At 31.7% G+C, this 16,040-nt stretch overlaps 1 protein-coding gene across 1 annotated transcript in view; it reads left to right on the top strand.

Annotated features, from left to right (window-relative positions):
- PolE1 (DNA polymerase epsilon catalytic subunit 1) overlaps nucleotides 1-16,040 on the top strand; it is a 323,060-nt gene that overhangs the window by 50,134 nt on the left and 256,886 nt on the right. Inside the window, exon 5 of the mRNA XM_072529917.1 lies at nucleotides 2,879-3,123. Coding sequence (XP_072386018.1) covers nucleotides 2,879-3,123 — 245 coding nt within the window. The remainder of the gene's footprint in view (nucleotides 1-2,878; nucleotides 3,124-16,040) is intronic.

The following is a 16,040-nucleotide window of genomic DNA, read 5'->3' as shown; positions in this document are numbered from 1 at the left end:
TAAACTTGTTCTTTTGCTGACCACAGCAATTGTCTGAATAAAGTATGATTTCAAGATTATTGTTGTTGTTGGCGTTGGTTTTTTCTTCTAGGTATTTCAGAATGCAAGAACCTATCTCTATTGCTCCTCGAACACCTTCACCTTCATGCCAAAAAAAAACACTACATTATCTGACTGCAGTTCAGTGACTGTTAAATTGTAGCTATTAATTTTGATTTTATAATAAAATGTTGATGAATTCCCTCTCGGTGCAGGCAGAACTACTTTCCAATTATTCTCTGCCATGAATTTATTCGTTGCCTCGACTTCATTACAATTCGGCTCGGTAGCGAGTGTAGCTCATCCAAATATGAGTCCATATTCAAACTGTGATTTCCACTGCTCGAGATAATCGATGCAAGTTTGATAAAATGGAAGGGCTGTTTGCAACACTGTTTGTTTATCAATACCGAGGTCCGCGTCTGCTTTGTTTACTTCGTTCAATACAGCTAACGACAGGAACTGTGAATCCACTCTTCTTTTCAACGACTGCAGAAAATCTTCCAAAGCCTGTGTCATTTCAATCGCAGCTACGTCTTCACCTTCAATTCTTAAGACTGCCCGATTGAACATCTTAGCCTATAGAGAAAAAAACAATTGCAATTCATTTTAGATTCAAATACTCAAGCCATGAAGTGATTAAAAGTAATTTTTGAAAATTTTCATGCTAGGCAAAAGCCAAGCAAGACAGATTATGCGACAGCGCATGCCAACGCGCTATTTTCATGCAATTCCTGTGCTATAGGAAAAATTAAAACGTGTTCAATTTTTCATACTATTTTGCTGCAAGTTGCTATCAAAATTCATGTTGCCCGTATAATAAAATTTATAGCTTAGAATAAAACTGAACATTATCTCATATTATTGTGTAAGTTTATAACATTATTATTTATTGGATATAATAATTTGTGATTTATATTTTAATATATTTAATGCTGGACTGAAATGTTCAGTTAAAATATCTAAAGTTAATGTTTTAAACTAACTTCCTTGAGGTGTTGTACTTTTCAAGAGTGTTCCTCAAGAGCTGCACAATAATATCAGATGTTTCCCCATCTTCAGCCGTTAAATTCTATATTTTCGTCTTCATGCCTTCTAATGGAACGACATATCTCACCACAACCGGGAACATCTTTACGTTTCCATGGTTAGATGCATCGGTAATTATACTTACTGATGTATATTGCGTTGTTCATTGCCTCAACCAATTGATTTTCGATGCACTGACCAAAGACATTTTTAACAATTGCCTCACATTTAGTACGAGCTGACTGAAATTTGGTCAATCCAAAGCAATTCCGAAATATTTTCGATGAGCAATCAGCTTAGCGAAAGTTTACATTTTCCTTAATCATACGTCCAAATACCTTCCCGAGCTGCTTTCTTTAAATCAATATTGCTCGATGTTGCTGTTGCCTTGAAAAATTCAGTCACCTTTTTGCTGTTTTTCACTTTTGATGTGACTGAAAATTTGGATCCACAAGTATCACATTTTACGTCACTGTTACTTTTTTTCAAAAATGGGAATTCTTCTTGCAATGTTTTGTTATCATTTTTGAATAATCTTTTCGGAAGAGAATAATTAAAATACAGAAACGAAAAAAAGTGTACAGTTTGAGTTTTCCTGTGACATAATACCACGATAAAATGCATGCGTTTTGGATGTGGTATTAGAATTACTCTCTAGAAATTTTCGAGTTTTTTCGTCCCAACAATTTAATTTGATGTGAATTCTTAGAAGAATAACGTATTTAAAATTTCAAAATAGAATTTTACCAAAAAATTTAAAATTCGGATGGCCCGGAAACCTTGTCCGGGACGCTGGAACACGACTTCGTAATCCGGGCCATGTCCCGGATTGTTCGGGCTAGTTGGTCACACTAGCTATACAGAATGATGTAATAGTAATAGCGACATCATGTAACAAGGGGACTCACGGAATTGTAAACATTCACTTTACTTTTACTAATGTATGGGTGTGAATAGTTAATATTAATTATAGTAGCTGATAAACGGGCCCGAGAAGGTGCTCGTGAGCCTTTAATTGACCCGAATCTCTGCTTTGGGTCCATTGCGAACCCACAAAAAACAGCAGCCATTGATAAATGGGTACGAGAAAAATCTTTGGAATGGTGGTGAAATGCACCAGGACAAAGACTGGCTGAAGACGTTCATTGAGGAACATTTGGCCAAATTCACAGCCGACTTACTGACCCACAATCGAAAGACTATCAGGGTGATATTACGGCTGTTGACTGAGGCCCCATAAGCATTTGAGTCACATGGGTTTGGCCGAAGAGGATACATGTAGGTTCCATATAGAAGAGGAAATCGCTCTGCCATTATATATCAGTGTGAAGGCCTCACAAGGCTACCGTATCTAGAATTCGGAAGAGAAAAAACCAAACGCATCAGTCTCCATATGAAAGGATCTCTCTCAAGGCTATGGAAAGTCATTAAGAGAAGAGGACTGGATGAGGAGCTTTAAGCTGCAAAGAAAAGCACAATAGATCTGTAAAAGTTGCAGTGTGTCAGGCCGAGAGCCGCACTGGTTGTAATTTGTAAATGTCATGCTGTTTATGCATCAGAAGCAGAACGCTTTGTCATTTGTATCTTAATTCTTCTCTTGAATATATAATATGGCTATCGTGTTTTCAGACATTAAAAATGCGACATAGATAAATTAAATCGTGATTGAATAGAAATTAATTAATGTATTAGATATGTAAGTTTTTTTTTAGATTAGTAATTCCAAGTATATTTCAAAAATACTTCATTTTTGTTAACAACCTCACTGCATATATTAGTATACAATATTGTTAATATTTTGGTATTTCAGAGAATATGATGTTCCGTATCACGTAAGGGTCTCAATTGACCTAAAAATATTTTGTGGATCGTGGTATACCATAACATGCAAAGGAAAAGATTCGCCACCAGTAATAACTTTAAGAAGTGACATAATAGAGAGACCAGAACCAATTGTACTTGCTTTTGATATTGAGACGACTAAATTACCATTAAAATTTCCTGATTCCGCCACGGATCAAATTATAATGATTTCTTACATGATTGATGGTCAAGGTAAAGATAATTATGATTGATAAAATTCTTAAATATTGGAATGTATAGCATAAACATAGAATGTTTATGTAAATATTGTACATGGTTAAATTAATAACATTAATTGCTTTAAGATAGTCCAAAAACGGTTTGAATTTAATTTGTTCTTGTTATGTTTGATATTGTTTTATGTTTGATAAAGACTGACTGTTTGAATACCGTCATAGTTGCGTCATTGCAGCTGATTCTGTAATATATATATATATATATATATATATATATATATATATATATATATATATATATATATATATATATATATATATATATATATTAGGGATTCTACAGTATTCACTGCCTTCCCTCGCTCAACCGTTTCCATCTCTCTCTGTTGTTCCATTCTCCATCGTTTAGTCCTCTCTTACTCATGGCGTCGTCTACTTCGTTCCTCCAGGATTTTCGGGGTCGTCCTCTTTTCCTCCTTCCTATGGGGCTCCATTCGGTTATTCTCTTTATCCATCTGCTGTCGCTAGCTCTTCTTACATGTCCATACCACTTTAGTCTTTTTTGTTCTATATATGTTAGTATGTCTGTTTCTATTGATGTTCTTTGCTTTATTTCGTCATTACTTCTCCTATCCATTCTTGTTACTCTGCAGCATCTTCGCAGGCATTCCATCTCTGTTGCTATTATCTTACTGCTGTTTTTCTTGTTTATGATCCAATTTTCGGCCCCATATGTCATAATACTTCGCACTAATGTTTTATAAATCTGCGTTTTTGTCTTCATATGATTCTGTAATAATTACCTAATATTTTATAATAATGATTCTGTAATAATTACCTAATATGTTATAATACCCAAAAAACTCTTTTTATGCAGTTTCATAATAGGCAACTATGTGTTACCCCAATTAATTTAAGTATAAATAGTAATCATTAAGAATGTTTCATCAGTTAGTTCCTAGGACTTCTTATAAATGAATGTCTTAATTGGAGAAAACAATGTGATGCACTTGAACTCGGTAACTTTTTGTTCCGAATCCCCTCTACGATGCGGGATTTGTTTTTAGTAAAAAAGTAGCCATATTAATGAAGTCTTTATTGCACAAAAAAAACAGGTGTGGTAGTCCAGTGGAACTGCCGGTAGAAGTTATACTTCTATACACGCGTTCGCTATTACAAATTTATATGGGAGTCAATCTGCACATTACATATGTAATGCTATATGTAAGAGAGAGCAGAAAGAGAAACGGAATTAGGTATATAGGTATATGGCGCATCGTTTGCTGTATATAAACAACATTTGACCTGCAATAGGAGTATAGTAAATGAAGGATTGAATGAATATTTTGATGAAAATGTATATTTTTATTTTCATATATGTATGAAAGGAGTTGAATGCAAAAAAAAATTTACACATACTCTGCAGTAAAATTCATTGTTTATTCTGTTATTAAAATTAAAAGTACAATACAATACACGTGCAACATAATTCAATATAATAATTCAATACAAATTAAAATACAATATTTATAAGTATTTAAAAATGACAATATACATAACTTACTTACGCATATGTTTAATTTACCATGATAATAATATTAATAAAAAAGTAATAATAATATTAAAAAACCTCCTAGCGAACATCAAACAGCTGGGTCTAAATGAACATCTTTATAAGGCCATGCAGAAAGCTGTACTCCTCGCGACGTCCAGATGTGTACGAAAATTTTTGGGAGATACTCCAGCAAACCAAGTCACCTAGGGCTCGATAACACGGAAAGAGTCCCACCAGAGCTCAATCCTTTTGATACCCTAGGTATCTGGGATGAGTGAATTTTCCCCTTAGAGGGAGTGTGAGCCGTATGGCTAAATCTGGGATATTAATAAATATTAAATATATTTACAAAAGGAACATTTTTATTCTCGAGAGAGAAAGAGAGAAAAAGTATATCTTCTGTCTCTTACCTATATCTTACATATGTAATGATTTTGCGGATTCACTCCTTACGTCGAACGCGCGTATAGAAGTAAAAGTTCAAAAAATGTTTGTGGAAGATAAAAATAAAAAACCAACAACTCGGATTATGTTGTAAATTTTCATTTTATATTAAAATATTTCAAAAATGAAAAAGGAAATTCGTATTGGGATTCGAACTCACATATACCAGCGTATGAACAAAACACGCAAAAAATTTGCCAATTAGATATAACAGTAATGTATTTCAAAATTGACAGTTCTCTGTCATACAGAAAGAAAAAAAATATATCTTCTGTCTCTCTCTTACCTATATCTTACATATGTAATGATTTCGCCGATTCACTCCCGTACAAATTTCCAACGTCGAACGCGCATATAGAAGTATAACTTCAAAAACAATACGGTCTATTGCTGCTCTCCCTCATAATAATAGTTGCAGACAATATTTTCAAAATACTGTCTTTAGCCTGTCTTTATATTCTAATGACTTGTATATTTGAATTTAATAACCTCGACAATTTTAAAGCGAATGGATAAGTTTACAACCTAAATATTGGCATTCACCAAAACAAACAATACCGAAATTTGGATGTTTGTGAAATTGAGAAGGCAATACGTATTTATTTGATTGGGCTTATATGTCATTAACTGTCAAATTAACAGTGCTCTTTTATTAAAACCGTCGTGAAAATGATTCTCACAACTGAGGACAAAGTGTTCATAGTAGGGCATTATTTCCGTCCATATGAGAACTGACGAAAACCCAAGTTTGAAACAAGTGTCAGAAAAATATCGAAAAGTATTTAACAAGGCGGTCTCCCAGTAAAAGTGTAATGTTAGCAATCGTTAAAAAAATTCGGGACATTGCTAGTGTGTTGTGTCAGTGCAAAGGCTCTTCCGGTCGTCTAAAAACAGTTCTTACCAACAATAATCAAGGACGCGGTCTAGATCAGATCTTACAGTCTCCTAAACGAAGCCTTCGACGTACTGCGTATAAATTAAAATCAGTGAAACATCCACACATTGACTGCTCAAATCTCTTAGTGGTTATCCTTAATCGTTGCAAACAAACGTGTAAAATTTACTGTGGACGAGTGTTGTATAGTGTACGAAGATCCCGATTTCTTAAGAAATGTTTGGTTTTCGAACAAAAATCATATTCACTTTACTACAGCAAACACTTTTATAACTATGTCGGATAATCTGGAAAAACGTTATGAAGCTTGTTTGCGCCTCAATGGTGCATATTTTGAAATTGGACTAAGAGTAAACGTTGCAAACGAACGTGCAGAGGTTTATTGTGGAAGAGTGTTGAGTATAGTGTACGAAGATCCCGATTTCTTAAGAAATGTTTGGTTTTCGAACGAAAATCATATTCTCCTTAAGTCAAAGTTCACAATTAGTCAAAACTAACTAGTATATCTGAGGGTGAAATAGAAATATTTTTCAGAAGATCAATAAAATGAAAAGAGTTTTTGACAAAAAACGAAGCTTTTTCGGCTAATGGTTGTAAGGATAAAGCGAGATGTTTTGCCAATTTCTGAGTGGGGCAGTTGTATGCACTGACGATGGGTCTTAGGGGAACATTGGGCTTATGGATTTTTGGAAGGCCGTATATCTTTGGAATTCGGGATGATTTTTCTCTTGGTATAAGAGATTTTTTGATGTGTGAAGGTAGAGTAGACTTATTTATGATGGATTTGGTCGTTTTTTCTAGATAGGTGGTGGGATCGTTTGGGACGCGTTTGTATTCTGTGGAATTGAGAAGTTCGAATATTTTGTCGAAATAATTATAAGAGTTAAAAATGACTGTGGCATTACCTTTGTCGGCCGGAAGGATGACAATGTCAGGGTTGTTATAAAGTTCTTTGAGGGCGCGTCTTTCTGAAAGACCATTGTTTAAATAGGACTAGTTAGCCAACGCAATGTATAAATTTGTTTGATTCTAATTGAGACAGTCACTAGATGTCACCACTCTTTCTTTCTCAATAGATTTTAATATACCATTGTTTGTTTGATATACATTATACTAGATGGTGCTATGTGAAAAAGTTAAAGACTAAACTAAACGTCCATTTTTGATCCCCTGAATTAAATTCACCAGCGTTGCAATATTTCACTGACATAGTAGCAACAGGTTTACTTACAAATAAAAATGTAACAAAAAACAGACCTTGAATCACTTAACATATTCATTTAAAATAGAGTTATTACTATCAACTAGTAAATATTGTGTCAACTAAAATTGTACATAAACGTACTGTGGCTTCTAAATCTTCCTATATCTAAATAAGTTTAAAGAATTTAAATATTTTATTTTATTTGGAAGTGTATTACAAAAATTTGGTCCGAGGTAAGTAAAACATTTTAATTATATGTGTTTAAAACATAAAAAAACATTGTATGAGAAATGAACAAATTAGGTATTTAGAAATAAATTTTACCGGATAATACATACATTCGATAATATTTGAAAAAAGTGATTTTAAATTAAAATAATGTTACTTCCATAATAAATAAATGGTTTTTTACAGATGATCGGAAATATTTGTTGTTATTACAAATGTGGTTTATCACCATACAATATTCATGGATTAAGAATGTTCAGATTTCCGACAAAAATCCTTCGGCTTGTCAAAGATGGATATTACACTCTGGTAAGTAAATAGAAACTTTTTTTATATTATTTTATTTTACACCTTTTCCGTTTTTATTTTACTGTTTCCGTAATGAACTTGAAAAAATGTTTATTTTTTTTTCATTCATCATTTTTTATTATCGCCAGGGTGCACTCGTCATATTCGAGATGCATTAATTTGAATTTTACGTTTTCGTTGGTATTATAATTATGATATAATAAACTTCGGAAAAACAAATTAGTGAGTAAATATGTATTTATTTAGCTATCTTTAGTTATTGTATTGAAAAGTAGAAATAAGTTCATCTTTATCGGAGAACTAATTTATACAAAGGTCCATCTGGGAAAAAATGATTGGTTTCACGTAAAAATTTTATACAGATATTTGAAGGTTCTAAAAGATATATGAGGGTTAGTTAATAATAAATCTGTGAAGACATACAGGTGATTTTGGCTATAAACGTTTTTTATCCAGTTTAGAGAAAAATAGTTAAAATAAAAATTGTAGATTCAAAAAGTTCTTCCATTTGTGAGTTTCTAAATTAAAATATATAAAGAATTCACCAAAATAATTGCAAAAAACCCTTGATTTTGCAGAAATTTATAAATTTTAATAACTTTGTTTTTGCATAATGGTATGTAATGTAACTAATAAAAATAGTGACGATTTGTTTATCGTAGAAAGCGATTATGTAAACAACTTTTTGTTGGCCTATCCCAGTTTAAAAAAAAAAAATTATGTTTTACGTGCCACAGAAGCCAAGATATTGCAAATTTTGCAATCGCGCTTCATTTTGAAAAAGTTCAAATCTAAAAAAAAAACCGAGCTCAATTGGTTCTCTATTCTACTTTTCCGAAGCGGTATTTTACGAATACCATCATTTTAACGGGTTATAAATTTTTACTTCTTTACCGCATACGCCATATGTAAGTTGGATCGCACAATTCAGATCTTCATTTATGGTCCCTTCAATTTTCAGCTCTTACTGTTAATAGACAATGGAAGTATGATTTTAAGAATAAAATGCTTTGGTTTTAAATATAAAATGCTCTCTTACCTAGTAATGGTCATAGAAGATTCTGTTTTTTTAGAAAGTGTGTTTTTCACCAGTTTTTCATAAGCCTCTAAATAAGTTTGTGGCATAAACGATATCAACGTTATTATAAATGTTTATAAACAGAATAAATAACCTATAAACTATTTGCTCTGATTGATATTTAGCGCACTTTATTAGTTATTATAATTTATAAATAACTGCAAAAATAAGGTTTTTTTTTGCAACTATTTCGGTTAATAGTTTCATGTATTTTAATTTGGATACCCTTAAAAATTACATAACTTTTTATGATCTACAACTCTAAAAAAGCTGAAAAAATCTTAAACAGGTATTTAAAGTCTCTAAAAGGTATATGAGGGGTAGCTGATGACAATTATGTAAAGACTTCAGCTAATTTTGCTTTGCTTTTTTATTAAACAATCGTAAAAAGTGAAAAAAGTTTATGCGCATAAAACGTTTCTTATTCATGTTAAAATATGGTTAAAATAAAAGTTATAGATCATAAAATGTTCTCTAATATTGAGATTTTTATAATTAAAATACATAAAGAATTGACCGAGATAATTTAAAAACCCTCATTTTTTAAGTAAAATTTATAAATGTTAATATAAATATAAATAACTTTATTTTTTGCATAACGATATGTAATACAACTATTTAAAATTATGGCAGTTAATGAGTTTTTAAAGTGTGCTAAATATCATACAGAACGACCATACAGTTTATGAGTTATTCAATTTGTTTATCCAGGAGACCGATTATTTAAACAACTGTACTTGTCCAAACAGTCACTCTAGGGTTATTTTGTAAATAGATATCGATTTTTATGGCTTCGTTTTAAATTATTAAAAAAAAAACATCAAGATTATATTAAATTTGTTTTTAAAAATCAGTTTGAAGAATAACAAATTTTTAGCATATAAAAATTTCTAATAACTTTGACTTTTTTATGTCATACACTTGTATGTAGGCTCAATATAAAGCAAATAAAAAAAACATTTAAAAAAATCCAAAACCTTCTATGGCCCAGAGGAAATCAAATAGCATTTTTTTTCTTGTTTAAGAAATTGCAAATAAAATGTTGAAGTTTATAAATAAAGCTTCAAATAATCGATTCAAAAAACGTCAAATAACTGTCAAAGGTTAAACACCCTTTTTAAAGTTCCTCACGGATTTTAAAGATTTAAACAGTGTTAAACAGATAAAGTAATTCATCGACGAGTTAACAATACGAAGCGAAGTTCTTTAATCACAATGTGATCAGAAAACGAGTATCAAATTTGGTTTTATATTTCAATAGTCGAATTTAATTGCGGCTATATTGGTGTAATTAAAGAAAACCAGTGAAAATCCCAAGAAATAGGTGAGATCCTTTTTTTCTTTCTTTCCAGTTTGGAAGAGGGTCCATTAGGTACTCACATTTAGGTATTGTGTTACGGTCTGGGTAACCAGGACTACACATCATGAACAGCAATTAAATATTTACATTTACACAAAACAACTTCAATTCCAACCCAAAATCATATGTCGTTGACGCAGTCTCTAGACCTCCTTCCCGTTCGTTTTCTAAAAGGGAACAAGTTATTGTCATACACTCCATTTTGAATACTGTTTTATTTAAATATATTAAAGAAATTGGTGAAATAGTTTATCCAAACAATATTACTTTTACATCTCGCATTTCGAATAATCGAATCTGCATTTTCCTCACTTCTACCGACATCGTTGATCAACTAATACACCGAACGTCATAATTAATTCCACCGTCATCTTTATCTGCAGGCTTCTTTCTGCGACCAAAAGAATCCTTATTTCAAATGTATCTCCTTCCATCCCGCATTCACTAATCGAGCAGTCCCTAAAAAATACGGAACATCAGATGATCAATAGGCATATATCATGAGTTTTCCTAGGGTAACATTTGTAATAGCTGACAAGGTGAACTTAGAAATGCAATCTTCTCTGTTAATTAACCATGAAAATACATCCTTTAAAATATTTTTATTCTCTGACAGACTATAGTGTTTTCTTTGTAAGCTTACAGGTCGTACCGTGGAGTCTGATTGCAAAGTCTCCAGTTGACCAGATCACACACTCATTGCAGCTAATGCTCCTCCCTCTTCTTCATTTTCAGCTGACTCTAAGGAATCCTTAATCCTGAATCCTTACCTTCATCAAAAGAATTTCTATCTTCGGAAATTGAGTCCATCTCCGTTAACTACATATCCATCCTGGCTGCCATTATGGATTTATCCATCTCTCGTCGTACTAATTCAAAGCGCATGTTGGCAGTAGGACAAAAAAGGGAACACTTCAATGACAGTCCTCCTGATACTCCTACCATTCTATCTTCATCCGGTATTCTTGCTCTATTAAGTTCTTTTCCTCCTTCGACATTTTCGATGCCACCCAAACCAGCCAAAAAATGTCCAAATCTAATCTTTGATTGGATTACTCGATGAAACCTTATTATATTTCCGCTATAGAAATGATTTACAAAGATAATCCGACTAATTTTACACTCAAATCCACGCAACTTATTACATTTCTTGAAAACTCTTTTGTATGTATCACCCCACTACAAGAAGCTTAAAAATCCTCCAACATAGATGGTATTCAAAAGGACTTATTGCAGCTCTACATAGGTACAAGGAAAAGATCATTAAAAAACCGTATCACTAGAATCTTAAAAAAGTTAAAAGAACAGCCTACCTCCGACTTACAAGAGTATATATAAGTGCATCCTCTGATAAATCTTCCGATGTCAAATCTAATCACAGCATATATGATAAATAGAATTTCTCTCTTTCTCTCGCATTTATTCATTTTTTCTGCTCTCTGTATATTTTTACTTCATCTTTTGCCAAATTTAGACACGATTTTATTTAATTAAGTAAGAAAACTTTATGTACTTCAAATACTAGCCCAAGTCCAGTTTGGAAAAAAAATGTTAATAAAAAATAACCTTAAAATATCCAATCTCTTTTTTAATCAAAAGGTTATCCTTGACAATTAAGAGACAGCCAAGATTCTGGCAGAAAATTTAAAATAAAAGTTTTGCAACAAATCTGGACCTAACCATATATACTCTTTTCTTCCGTAAAATAGTTTCGAAACACAATTCAGATAACTGCCTTAATCTGGAGCCTTCTAAAAATTGCAAGACATAGCCAGACGTTGATAAAGATGTTTTAATTTTAATTTTACTCTTTTCTTCCTTATATATATCTTCCTTCCTTCTCGTATAAACTATTTCGAACTAAAAGCTGCACTCAAATCCTATAAAAACACAAAAATTAGGGTTTTCTAGAATTATCTTTTCGAGAAAATTTCTCGAAAATTCCTTAGTCACCAACGACCCTCTAAATGAAGCCAGTAAATTTACCACTGACATACCGCTGACAATCGTTAATGAAAGATCTTGCCCTAATCTATACTAAGATAAAAGAAAGATCATTACAAAAAAAAATTGTTAAAATCCTTTATAAAAGGTACATAAATTAAAAAACCCAAACGGGCTATGTCATGAAGACAAATCGTTTTCGGAATCCATATTCCATCATCAGTGTCTAGGTGTACATTTTTTGAGCCACTAAATATCTGGGTAAAAACCAGTTAAAAGTTATATGTTACAATTTAGTTTACATTATTTAGTCTTATATATTAGGATGTTAAAGTTACCAGTGGATATGATAACTCCACTCTCATTTATAAAAAAAACTGTTTCACAAATCCAAGGCAATAAAACTAACCTTCATCCTATGAATTTAGTCATCCTTCATTCCTATATCTTAACTATTTCTCCTATCATCTTCAACAACACAGTTATCTCTGACAGTCAATTCATTTCCGACACACTCGCTAATAGGGTTGAAGACAGATTCAATAAAAGTAATATGGCTTTTACTCCCAGTTCTTTACGCGCTCAATCTTTCTCCACCATCTCGTCAACTCCACACGATGTCAAGTTTATGAACGCCTTGTTTACCCTAAATAAACTAAAATTTACCTCGTTTTCATGTACAAAATCTGCTGATGATCCCGATGATATCCCTTATATATTTTTAAAAAATCTCTCTAATACATCTCTCTCCAAACTTCTCGAAATTTATAACCTTATCTAGAACACACAAAAATTCCCAGATGTTTGGCGCAATTCTATAATCATTCCAATTAAAAAACCTGACCAGCCCTCTATAACTCCAATATCTTTCGTCTGGTTTCTCTTACTTGTATTACCTGCAAACTTCTTGAAACAATGATCAATGAAATACTCACGTGGTTCGTTAAACAGTATAATATTATTCCCGACGCTCAATCCGGCTTCCGACGTAATCGGTCTACTATTGATAACTTTTTTATTTTTCAAACACACATTTCTTAAGCAATCTATAATCAACAAGATGTCGTAGCAACTATATTTAACGTTGAAGGGGCATTTTATTCAATCTCCAGAAAAGAAATCATTGACAAAATCTTCCACTATAATTTAAATGGTAACATTTTCTCATTTGTAAAAAAATATCTAATTGAAAGAATCTTTAAAGTCCTTGCCAAGGGTAAACTTTTTCGATCTCTTCCTCAAAATTAAGGTGTCCCTTTAGAATCTGCATTAAGTTTAATTTTATTCATTCTTGCCATCAACGAAATTTGCCTCCCATCAAATATGTTCAATAAGCTGATGACCTAATCATTTACTGCCATCTTAAATCTGTCCCATCCTCATATAAACTTATACAAAGTGTAGTAAATCTACTTCAAGATAGATCTAACGAACTAGGATTATAACTCTCTGAGAGCAAAACCAAATTAATAAAATTTTCCATAGGGATTTCCACTCCCTTACCCCAAATTTTATTTAACAATTCTCTACTTTCTGGTGTTAATTATTGTAAAATTCTCGGTTTTATGTTTGACTCCAGATTAAATTGAAAAAATCAAATCTCTGAACTTAAAATCAATTGTTTTAAAAGGTTGAACATTTTTAAAACCCTCAGTCATTTTCAATGGGGTGAAAATAAAACTACTTCTAGGTCTGAGCGCTTTTCGCTTTAGTCCTATTGAGAGTGTATACCGTGAATCTAATGAACTTTCTCCTACCCTAAGACGATAATCCCTTCTACTTTCGTATGCTGTATCAACATCTGCAAATCCATTTAATCCCTTTCATTCCCTAATTGCCACAATGCCGTCTTCTTCCACTAACAATAACCAACACCTTATCATAAAACCTATACCTCAATTAATTTGTCCACTACTTAAAAATATTGACCTTTTTCTGGCTAGTTCATTTCCTCTACCTTTACTTCCCCTCTGGGCTAAAGATCTCACTTCAATATATACCTCACTCACTATTTTTAACAAACTTGAATCTTCAAACCTTCTTATAAAGAAAGCATTTTTAGAATTTAATTCTCTATACAGATGCTTCTAAAACTACCACTGGTATTGATTGTGCAGTAACCACTAAACATGAACTTGTAAGATCATCTCGGTTACCCTTAATATGCAACGTTTGCACAGGTGAACTATATAGTATTGTGTTGGCTTTTAAATGCATCTCACATCAAAACAGACATATTGTAATTTGTTCAGATTAACTTTCATATATCCATTTAGTCAATACAATTTTTACTGAGCACCTATTAGTTCAAAACATTCATGACATATACCAAAATCTCTCTGCTTACGATGTAACAGTCTCTCACATATGGCTGCCTTCTCACACCGGAATTACTGGTAATAAAACAGCAGATCATTTTGCCAAAGAAGCTACCAACCATGGGGTGACTGAAGTCACTCCAATTCAACTAGCTAACAAATCTCGAAATTCGTTTTTAAAAAGTCGGTAGAGGATACTTGACAAAACTTAGAGCAAAACAACTTTTCATAAACTTCAATATTTTATTGGTCATCTCTCCCTAGACTTCATAACTAGAAGAGAAGCATCGACTATTACAAGACTACGAATCAACCATACCAAACTTACCAACTGCAAACAATTCACCAACCTGTATAAAGCACTGGACTTGAAACCTACTCTAAGGAACTAGAGAATTGTCTACCTCTTCCTCAATTGTAAATTGTATATGTTGATTATGATACTTGAAAATGTTGACTATTTCAATAATCTTGTGTTTAGGAAGTGCCAAAACTAAATCATCTACATATCTTTAAAAAAAGGAATGAAAAAAGTGCAATTGTTGATACAATCACTGATAACATCATCCATGACATAGCTACTTAGAATAGGTGAAAGACTAAATTCCATAGGACTATCAAAAATTTGTTTTTGGTAGTCCTATGGGATCTTTTTTTTTTCCTATCTAAAAATTTCTTTTTTCTTACTCTTATACATATATATATATATATATATATATATATATATATATATATATATATATATATATATATATATATATATATATATATTGTAAAGCTACGACACTCAACATTAAAAACACACATATAAAATATAACATTTAAAATAATGGACACTATACATTTTAAAATTTAGTTGGAAAGTTAAAATTTTGTTAGTAACATCTTTTCATGGTGTGTTTTGACTGATCCATAAAGAACAGAAAAAAAAAACAAAAATAGTGTGATTAAAAAGTAATTAGGAGTTCTTGCTACTACTTCCATTAATATAATAGCAAGAACTCCTAATTACTTTTTAATCACTCTATTTTTGTTTTTTTTTCTGTTCTCTATGGATCAGTCAAAACACACCATGAAAAGATGTTACTAACAAAATTTTAACTTTCCAACTAAATTTTAAAATGTATATTGTCCATTATTTTAAATGTTATATTTTATATGTGTGTTTTTAATGTTGAGTGTCGTAGCTTTACAAAAATAATCTCAACGACTAGTAAGTTGTAATGACAATTTGAGATTTGTTGTAAATATTTACACTTTCTTCTAATTACAGTGTCTTGAAGAAGGAATAAAAGAATTCCGAAAGCTCGACCAAAAGTCAAAAGAGTGTTTCTATAACATCCCGGCCAAACCTACTGACTGCAGCCCTAATAAACTGTGTTGTTTGTATATATATATATATATATATATATATATATATATATATATATATATATATATATATAAACATATATTGGCATAACTGCCAAGTTATTTATATTTTGAATACAGAACTTAAATTGTTTTTTTACTTTATTGTGCAGAAAGTTGCTTTTTTTTAAGTTGTGTTAATAATAATATTGTTGTAGGTAATGCTGCATTGGAAAGTCTGGAGCTAC

Source organism: Diabrotica undecimpunctata, chromosome 4 (assembly GCF_040954645.1).
Source record: "Diabrotica undecimpunctata isolate CICGRU chromosome 4, icDiaUnde3, whole genome shotgun sequence".
Taxonomy (NCBI): domain Eukaryota; kingdom Metazoa; phylum Arthropoda; class Insecta; order Coleoptera; family Chrysomelidae; genus Diabrotica; species Diabrotica undecimpunctata.
This window is presented reverse-complemented; position numbering and strand designations above follow the sequence as displayed.